The following is a 10,115-nucleotide window of genomic DNA, read 5'->3' as shown; positions in this document are numbered from 1 at the left end:
ACATGCACATTTAAATGTCCTTGAATGGCTGTTAAGCCTCAGTCCTCCAAAAGGCATAGCAATTGATGATAGAACCTTCTCCCTACAGGACTGGGGAGGCAGGAGAAGACCTGCAAAGACTCGGGGATATTTTTGGGGAAGGAGAACTGAGCCAAGAAGTCTCAAAAAAAAAAAAAAAAAAAAAAAGTACCCAAGGCCAATGCAGGACTGAATTGCTGTGCTTTAATGTGCAACACACAGGTTGCCAAATACCCTCAAAGGAGCTGCTCTCCATGGGGTGCAGGCACCATATGGGGACTAGCTGAAAACAGAACCAGGGGCACCCCAGGAGGTGAGCTGAGACGTGGAACCCTAGGTGTGTGTGAAGCAGGGTGGTCTCAGAGCACCTAGGAGGAACAAAAGGAGGAAAGAAGAGGTCCCTAGGGAAGAGAGGAGTCTCTTGTGCTAGGGGATAGGAAAGAAAAGACGGACGAGAGGAAGTGGGGTGGGGGTGGGGGTATTTCGGTGCACCTGGGGGGAGTGTTCTCAGAGGTGCTGAATGGGAGGTCCCCAGAGCGGAAAGAGAGCTCGTGCGATCTCGGAGGTGGTGGGAGGGGGGTTCTCTGGGAGCAAACAGAATCAAAGACTGTTTCAAAGGGCATTCTAGGAGCATCTATGATTGTCTGGACACATAGGGCCCTTAAGGTGGAGTGTCCAGCATGGAGGGGAACCTCCGTCATATGGAGGTATCTGGGAGCACAAAGGAGTTCCGGGTCTGTGGAAGTGTCTAGGGCATGAAAGGATTCCTGGGTTAGGTGTCTGGGCCGCGGGGGTGGGGTGGGGTGGGGCGGGCACCTGGGGAGCGCAGAGGTGACTGGGGGGTGGTTCATGAAGGCATCTGGGGCCATACAGAGGTGTCTGGGGTGCGTGGAAGCATGTGAGACTCTCAGAGGCGCCTGAGATGTCTGGAAGGCATCTGTCTGGGATGCACGGAGGCGACTGAAGTGCGCGGAGGCATCTATGCGCCGCACGGCTGGGCTGGGCGGCCGGGGGTGACTCTTAAGCGGCCTTGCACTCGCTCTCCCGCCGCCGCTTCTTGCGCTCGGCGTGCTCCTGTGTCTGGCGAGCCCAGGCCGCGGGAGTACTGGCGCCCACCACGCAGCAGGCGAGCCGGCGACCGGCATTGCCGTTCTCCACGCTGGCCTGGTTGCCGCCACGGCCCAGGTCATCCTCGCCGGCGTGGACCACCACCGCGCGGCCCAAGATCGAGTGCGGGCCGGCCAGCGACGCGGCCAGGCCGGTGCGGTACTTCCAGAGGCGGCCGTCGCGCACCACGAAGTTGCCGAAGTCGCCCGGGTGCTGCGGGTGCTGCACGGCCATCGGGTTGTAGTGCGGCCCGGTGGACTCGCAGCCCTGGCTCAGGTCCCCGAACTGATGCACGTGGATGGCGCGGCTGGAGACGTTCGGCTCGGTGGGGAAGCCCTCCAGATCGAAGAAGGCCTCGAGCCTGGCGCCGGGCGACAGCTGCCGGAAGAGGACCAGGCCGGTGACCCGCGGCTGATCGGTCGCCAGCGAGGCTGACGGCTGCACCTGGCAGACTGCGTACATCTCTGTGGCATCCACCTCCCGCCGTCGTCCAAGCTCCAACCAGATCTCCTGCACTTTGGCATGGGTGTCGCTTATCTTCTCAGCCAGGTCTGGCTTGATCTCTGCTAAGCCGAAGCTGGACTCCTCAGGATCCGGCAAGGTCCAGGTGACAGAGCCACGGGCCGCCAGGAGCAAGCCACAGAACAGCAAGGCCAGCATGGCTGAGGTTCTGCGCCTGTGGGACAGACGTCCCCATACACGTAAGGGGAAAGCAAGCCTTAGTCACTTGAAATGTCCAGTCTCACGGACCTCATTCTCACATCCTAAGCCCACAGACCCCACAAGGGACTGCCTGGGTCTTCTCCCATGCTTATTTATTTATTTATTTATTTTTACAAACGTGTCTCTAGGGCTTGCTGGGTGCCAGGCACAGGGTCATTGGCTATATTTGCAGATGTACCCAACGCCTACGTTCAGAAACTCACAGAGATCTGAGTCACACAAAATTGACAATCCTCCCAAGTCCTGTCTCCACAGCCAATAGCTGTTAGGAGTCTTAGGGGCCTTGTCTGCCCTTCCAGATCTAGCTCTTCTCACCTCCCTGCCTGACCTCCTGGCAGGCTCTTCCCGTGTTCTTCCGGCAGGCAGGCGTGAGACTGCCCCTGCCGTCTTGGTTCTTGCTGGTACCGAACCCTCTCTCTGAAGTGTTCGCACCCTGATCCCCACCACTCCGCTGACTTGGAGCCTAGGGTGGTGGCAATTCCGTTTTCTTCACGGTTTCTCCCTGAAGTTCCTGCCGTAGTCTCCTAACTGGTGGTCCTCGGCCTATGTCTGTCTCTGAGTCTGTGCGTTTCTGTCTGCCCCTAGACTGTGCCCACTGCCTTTCTAGTCCTGTCCATCTCCTAGGTCCATACCAGGCAGCAGGACGCCTAGTTGTTGCATGAAGACAAGGGTGAAGACAGGCAGGTCCTCAAGCCGTTCCAGCACAGTGCTAAGGTGGAAGTTGGAGCCTCGTGCTGGGGACACTGAAGAAGCCATGTCCACTCCCAGTGGGGGTGGGGTGGCAGTGCACAGATCTAAAACATCACATCCATCCCATAAATATGTACAAATACGTATGTTTCAAAAAGTTAAAGTTCTGATCTAACATAAGGAAGGATGAGGGCCGGGCTTTGGACACTGAGGACTGGGGAAAGGCAATGGGGACAGTCTAGGGACAGAGACGGACCCAGGCCCAGAGAGACACAGCCTTAGGACTAGTTAGGTGGCCATTGGAGGAAGCCAAGGCAGAAACGATGGAAGCTGTTACTAAGTGGAAGTGGCAAACAGAGAATGCCATAGGTGTGGTAGCCATGGCAAGAGGGAGGAAGAGGAATAGTAGTTGCCAGAGGCTGAGGTGTCCCAAAGAGGAGAACATGTGGGTGCATGTGGGTAACAGGCCCAAGAGGAAGTGGGCTAGGGTATGTGCAGTGGTGGGGACATCCCCATCCAGGGGCTGGACAGATGTTTGGGAGTTCAGGTCTGGTACTTGGAAGAGGCCAGAAGATTGGGTTAGTGTTGAGTGCATATCAGGTTCTCTTTGTGTGTGTGTGTGTGAGTGTGTGTGTGTGTGTGTGTGTGTGTGTGTGTGTGTGTGTGTGTGTATGTGTGTGTGTAGGGGCCCAAGGTTGACATCAGGCATCTTCCTCAATTTCTCTCCACCTTATATATTGAGACAGAGTCTCTCACTGAGCCCGAGGCTTGCTGTTGTCCTTCTGGCTAGTCTGGCTAACCAGATGGGGATTCCCTATCTTTTCCTCCCTGTCACGAAGATCACAGGTTGACCACCACACCCATCCAGCTTTTTACATAGTTTCTGGGGATCCAAACTTCCCATCTTTGCTTTACCCTGGGCCGCATCCCCAGCCTGGATTCTGGTTTCTAAAACCAAGAAGCCCAACCATCCCCCACCCAAGAGATTCTAATTCAGAAGGGCTTAACTGATCTCTGTTTTTTTTTTTTAAGTTTAAATATTCTGGTGCTCCCAAATAATGGAAAGGTACAGAATTCATCCTCAGTTACAACACAGCCAATTCACTCGATATGTGGGTGATGGATTTCAAAATGCCTCATGGAGTCCAAAATCCATGGATGTCCAAGTCCCTTGCGTAAGATAGCAAGATGTGTGCACAGAAGCAGCTCAGATGGTCCTGTGCACTTTAAAACATGCCTGGATGCCTTACTGCAGTCACCGGGGTCAAGGCTGTGTAAAGAGCCGTTCCATGGAGAAAGGCCTGCGTATGTTCACTACAGATACAGGGTGGGCTTTTTTTCTCTGTTTAGGTTTTGTAATTTCTGTCCAAGGTTGTCTGAGGTATACAACCCAAGGACACGGAGGGTGACTGTACTGTGACTTTGCAGGGCTACAGTCCATAGCCTCGGCTCCTTACCTGTAAAATAAGGCCAGTTCTGCTACAGAAGGCCATGGTGAGGGTCAAGGCAGATATTTATAAAGGGGATACTTGCACATTTTAAAACCTGCCCTAAGGGATTAATGATCCCTCCAAGGGGCTAGTTGAAGGTCATCTGTGCTTTCAGAGCCCTTCTACAACCCCTGAATAGGTGCCATTTAAAATGAATGGACTGTGGGTTCTTTCCACAGCTGTTACGGAAGGACAATTTAGTACGGTGATTATAAGAATGGATTCGGGAACTCACCCCATGAATCTAAAACTTGACTACCACTTACGCTCTGAGGTTATCTGCTACTGCTGTTTCTGTGCTCAGGAGCGGTGTGCTGAGCTGCAAACGGTCCATGGGCCTGCTTCCTCTCTGAGCCCATTTCTCATCTGCAAGTAGCCGCAGGCATACCTACCTCTGGGGAGCTTGCTGCCTACCAGGCTTCAAAAAGAAGACTGAAATCGCCAACACCAGTTGAATCCTTGAGCCAGGCACTGTGAAAAGCCTTTGGCATATGTGACTTGTAGACATATATATGTATGTGTGCACATTGGTGCACGCATGCCTGCTTGTGTGTGTGTGTGTGTGTGTGTGTGTGTGTGTGTAGATCATTGATTGAGTTAGATTGATAGGCCAGCAAGCTCCCCAGTCCACCACCATTGTGCCTTGCTTTTTCGCGCATGCTGGGGATCGAACTCAGGTCCTCATACTTTGCTGACTGAGCCGTCTCCCCAGTCCCCGGGTTTGAATCCTGGCAGGCACTCTATGAGATGGATACAATGGGCAGAAAGCAGAGGCATGGAGTTGACCCTATGTCCCCAGGCTACACATTCACTGAAGAGCTCAGGGCAAGATCTGGAAGTGAATGGTTGTCCCTCAGGCCCCCCTTCAGAACCACACTGCCCAGTTTTCAGATAGGGCTCTCGTACAGAGCAAGTTCTCGGCAAAGGGCAGCACGTGGCTGCCAGGGAGAGGCTGCTGCTGGAGCTGTGAGGACCATCAGCTGAGAGATGCTGTGGAGGCCAAGGAAGGAGGAGGGAACCAGAAAAGGCTTGAGAAGGAGTAAGCCAGGTAGGTCTCAGGGGACACTGGAAAAGTGACATCTAGAGACTCTCCCCCTTTTGATATGGCCTAGTGTGGCCCTCCTTTGGAAGCTTTGGGGAGTGGGTAGAGAAGTACGGGAGCAGCCTTGTGCATCTGGCCTTAAGCTCTCCCCGGACAGGGATCCTCTTCTGAGGCAGCCTATCACTCCGGCATGTTCTGTGCTTACGCTTCGCTTCAGGAATTCTCCCTTCAAAGCCCAGAGCAAAATCCAACCGGAGTGTGTTTGTGGGCTTTTCTCAGAGTGAACGTTTTTTTTAAAAAGACATTTTATAAAGAACATGCTTCCTTACCCCCAGGTAAACCCGGACTCCTTGTTTGTGAGGTCTCCTTTCCTTGAGTATTTTCACCCGTCAGCTGCTCTTTAGAAGGAGCCTTTGCTGGCAGCCGGAGCCGACAAAACCCTGGGACTTAGGACTTTCCCAAGCAAGTGACTCTTGAGGGTACCTGCTCATCCCCACCCTCCATAACTCCAATACCCAAGCCACGTAGTGACCGAAGACAGCCTTCATTACATGACACTTATAGCATTAAAGGCCTCTTGGACCAGCCACTGCAGGCCAAAGGAGAAAGCTTTCTTCCCATTGACTTCCTCACCCGAGAGCAGCCAGGCCTATCACTAAACTGGGTTTCTTTCCCAAGAACATGACTGAACCTTTTCCAACAAGTGCCGGCTGCCCCAGCCCGGTTTCCAGCTCTTAAGAGGCACGCTCCTCAAAGAATGAAATTAAGCTCAGTTTGGCACGCACCTGTCAAGCTCTCCAAGAGCGCTTTCCCTCTGGCGAAGTGGGGAGCAGCACCCAGTTAGGGGCCTGAGGAAGAGCCTGTGGGCTGCCTCCCCAGAGCTGTCTGGCTGGCTGTTTGTGAGCAGCAGGGAGGCCAGCCCCGGGGAGTGGTCAGCAAAAGGGAAGAAGGTCATTGGGCTGGCTGAGACAAGAAAATCCAGCCTGGCTGTCCCTTGTGGTAAAATTGCTGCCGCCTCCTCCTCCTCCTCTTCCTCGTCATGTTTTTCCTCCTCCTTCTCCTTTTCTTCCTTCCTCCTCCTCCTCCTCTTCCTTCTCCTGTTCCTCTTCCTCCTGCTTCCCCCTCCTCCTCCACTTCTTCTTCTTGTCCCCACCTCCCAGATCCTTTCCCAATGCTGCTTCCCCTTGCCAAGCACGCCTTTCGTGACTTCCCTGGCTTGTGCAGACGCAGTCAGTGACCTTCAGAACGCAGCAGGGGAGCAGAAAGGAGAAGGAAAACAGCTTGTTTGGAGAGGTGTACAATGGTCTCTTTATGGAAGGGCCTTTTCTCGTCCCCCGACTCCCTCCGCTGTTGACTTCTGCTTCTGGATGCTGGTATGTGTTTAAGACAGACATGGGCGCTGAGTGTGACACTCTCTCCAGAACTGTGCTACCACACAGGGTGTGGGGCAGGCACGGGAGTGTGCCTTCACAGCCTTGCCATTTGCTCCCCGTGTGCTCCCTTTACCTCCCTTCCAGCATCTGTGAAATAGGCCCAGGATATGGATAGCTCCCATCCCCGTGAGAATCAAAAGAGTAAACCCGGTGTCTAGCTCTCATAATGACATTAGTGAGTCAAACAATGACCAGAACAGTGACATGACTGGTGTCACTGTTGTATTAAAGTAACCGAGGAGGACGGTTTGTTTCTGAAACAGGGTTGCATGTGTCCCAGTCTAGCCTCAATTTGCTATGTCATGGAGGGTGACCTTGAACTCTTAATCTTCCTGCCTTTAGCTCCCAAATGCTGGGATTACAGAACTGCACCACCATGTTTATGTGTTGTTGGGGACCAAACACAGGCCTTGACGCATGCTAAGCAAACACTCTGCCAACTGAGCCCCAGCCCAAGAAGTCCCTTTAAAAACGGTACGTGGAATGGATATGTCAGGAGCCTTTACCCCAGAGTCATTGTTTCTTCTGTTATCACGAACTCTTCTCCACCACAGATGCTCTTTCCATGAGCATTAGTTTCTCTTTCCCTGAAAAGCTCCCTATCCCCGCCATGGGAAAAGTCAGCTTGCTGCTGCCTGTCTGTCTCCCCGAATTCCTTCAACAAACGGTTAGTGGGTACCTGCCCCTTACCAGGCACCAGGTCGCACACCGGAGACTTGAGCTGCCCAAGTCCCTGTCCTAGAAAACAGAGGTGCCAATGGTAGGTACAGCTATAGACAGAGGGACAGGATCCCACCTGTGGCTGGGCCTGACAGACAGAAAGTTGTTCAGTAACCTGTCCTCTGGGCTCTACCCAGAGCTTAATGAATCTACTTCAGGTGGAGGCTCCTAGAAGCACTGTGTTTAATTAAATACAGATGGTTCTGCTGGGCAACTGTGTTTTGAGACCACTGCTCTGCTGAAAGACCCACAGGAAAGGCCTGTGTCCAGGGGCAGCTACTCTAAAAGATGGGAAGGGGGCTTCTCGGGACCTGAGGACTCTGGCCTATCTGTCCTCATCTACTTTCGAGGGTAGACACCTCTGGAAAGAGCAGCTCAGTCTTGAGCTCTGCATCTGCTGTTGGGAGTAACTGGTCTCCACCAATGATCTTACAGAGTACGAGATGCCACCCACCCCCCACCCATAGCCATCAGTCACCCTCAGCCACTCACCACCCAGAGTCACCCACAACCACCCACCACATATAGCCACCCTTCCAGATTCTGGCTTCTTGTCATGGCTTTTTCATTCATTTTGTTAAGTCCTTATTTTCATTCAGTCCTTGAAGTAATTCTTGCATAAGCTCCCAGCGACTGTTTCAAGTGGCACTGTCTTCAAAGAGCCTCATTCTATTTCTTTCAAGACTCAAGACGAGTTCCTTCATTCTGGGATTCTAGGATTAGTGTAAAGCCCCAATTCACTTTCTTTTTTATGCCCTCTAAGAGAAAATTGCCTTTTCTTACTCCATCCTTGCAACATTCATCCCCTTTCCTTGAATATCATGATCTCATTTCCTTCTTAAAGGCCAACTTTACTCCTAGATGCAAAGCTAAGTGTTTGGCTTGGGCACCACTTGTCATGGTCAAGACACGATGCATTCTGGGACAGTGAGACTCCAAGATACTTGATTGGGATTTAGACTCCCCCAACCCCTCCCTGAGACAGAGTTTCCCTGTGTAATGGTCTTTGTAGATGAGGCTGGCCTAGAACTCACAGAGATCCACCTGCCTCTGCCTCCAGAGTTCTGGCTTTGATTGGGACTCTTAAAAGAGATATATCCTCTCTTTCCTGACTTGAAACCGGAAAGAAACCGTGGTCACTGTACTCCACCAAGGGAGAGACTGTCTGAGGCCAAGGCCCACGCATAAGGAAATAAAATGAAAGTACAGTCAAAACAGGAATTTGGTGGAACCCAGCGTCTAGCCGTAGCTGAAGCTCTGCTTTCGTTATGTGAACCTTCTCATAGTATGAGAAAGTATCATGAGTATCATGGCTAATGCTTGCAATCATTTTGCAATGTGGATATTAATCTATCTACTCTAATGATAAGGACATGTGGTTCAGAAAAGGAGAAACTATGGGTTCAAGATACAAGGCTAGAAAATGGCCAAGTCAGAATTTAAATTTATAAAATAGGCCCAGTGACACACACCTGTGATCCCAGTCACTCAGGAAACCGAGATAGATGAATTGCAATCCTAGGCCGGTCTGGGTTACACAGATCTCAAAAAGCAATTTTCTTAAGGGTTGGGAGGTAGAACAGAGAAAGCATGCTTGCCTAGCTTGCTCTGGGTTCAAGTCCCAGCCCTACAAAATTAAAAATAGTCATTTTTTAGATAGAAAAAAATAAAACAAACAAACAAAAAACTCTAATCCAAGATCTGGCCTGGTTCCTAAGCCTGGCCTCTTAATCATTACATTTGGTTACCACCAGCCTGGTGCAGAGATGAGAGAAAAGGTACAAGGACGTGGTAAGTAAGCTCTGCAGAGCTGACACCGAACCACTTCTGACCCCGCAGACTGTTAATGTGTAACAGGACAGGTCCCGTGCAAGTTGTAAGGCTCAGAATTAGAAACGTCAGGAAGCGCCCTTCCCACCCCTGGAGAAGAGGGCTCAGCTCAGGACCTTTGTACTTGGCCGCTGGATTGGCAGCTGTGAAGGACCTCTCTAGGAGCTAAGTTTCATCAGCAGGTGGTGTTTCAGTAACCTTGGAAGCCAGGGAGCTCGGATCACCTTCCTCCAAGCGCAGGTGGTATGCAGTGACAGTTTACCCAACCTGAGCACTTCAGACACTCCGGAGAAAACTCCAAGTGATCCCTGCCTGCCTGGAGTTTGCCCAGAACCCCCGCTGAGGAACAGAAGCTGAACAGACACTCTGCACATCAGTCCTTTGGTCTAACCACATTTGGATAATCGAGGGGAAAGAGGCTCCTCACTGCCAAGGTCGACAGGAAGGGAACAAGCCCCATTCTTCTGAATAGAGGTAAAATAATGACTAACATTTATTAGCCACCCTTTGTGTGCCGGGCGCTGGCTAAGGAACACTTGATGGTTACCTTAAAGGCACTGCCTGTGGGTGAAGAGTGGCTTGCACTCTGTTGCATGTGATATCCTGGCAAGTTTCCTTTACACTGTGAAGGAAATGTCACCTGTCCCTCCAGCAGTGGCCATCGAGGAGAAACACTCATGCATAGGAGAACAGAAATGAAAGGCTTTTCTTGACCAGAAGGACAGTGGATGGAGACTATTCCTCCAGGGAACACGAGATCAAAATCCCTCCAAGTTAAGTTCCTGGTGTGTTCTGAGCAGCCTGAGAGAGAGAGAGAGAGAGAGAGAGAGAGAGAGAGAGAGAGAGAGAGAGAGAGAGAGAGCGCTCTATTTCTTTGGTGCTGCCAGTTGTAAACAATAGAACAGAATGGGGAGCGAAAGTATGCATGCATATCTAAGTCTGTGCCTGTTTCTTCAAAATAATTGCATGGAACACTCCACTTGGGAGAAGAGAAACAGTCTTCAGCTTACATGTTTCATATTTATTTAATAAACATCTGCTGGACCCAGCAGCTATATTTAT

The 10,115-nt window shown here is 51.6% G+C and overlaps 1 protein-coding gene across 1 annotated transcript; it reads right to left on the bottom strand.

Moving 5' to 3' along the window:
* Window positions 1–200: 200 nt before the first annotated feature.
* Window positions 201–9,884, bottom strand: Sod3 (superoxide dismutase 3). Its single transcript, XM_052734921.1, has 2 exons — window positions 5,856–9,884; window positions 201–1,801 (listed from the first exon to the last, which is right to left on the bottom strand). The coding sequence occupies exons 1-2, from the start codon at window positions 6,023–6,025 to the stop codon at window positions 1,039–1,041; spliced, it is 933 nt and encodes a 310-aa protein (XP_052590881.1). The 5' UTR covers window positions 6,026–9,884; the 3' UTR covers window positions 201–1,038.
* Between the last annotated feature and the right edge of the window lie 231 nt (window positions 9,885–10,115).

The sequence above is a fragment of the Peromyscus californicus genome, unplaced genomic scaffold (assembly GCF_007827085.1).
Source record: "Peromyscus californicus insignis strain IS unplaced genomic scaffold, ASM782708v3 Scaffold_13__1_contigs__length_99412109, whole genome shotgun sequence".
In the NCBI taxonomy this organism is placed as follows: Eukaryota; Metazoa; Chordata; class Mammalia; order Rodentia; family Cricetidae; genus Peromyscus; species Peromyscus californicus.
This window is presented reverse-complemented; position numbering and strand designations above follow the sequence as displayed.

Coding starts and splice junctions, on each gene's coding strand:
- Sod3 (XM_052734921.1), bottom strand. CDS start 6,025: ATGACCTTCTTCCCTTTTGCTGACCACTCCCCGGGGCTGGCCTCCCTG. Junction 1,802..5,855: donor GCTCTTGGAGAGCTTGACAG/GTGCGTGCCAAA, acceptor TCTGTCCCACAG/GCGCAGAACCTCAGCCATGC.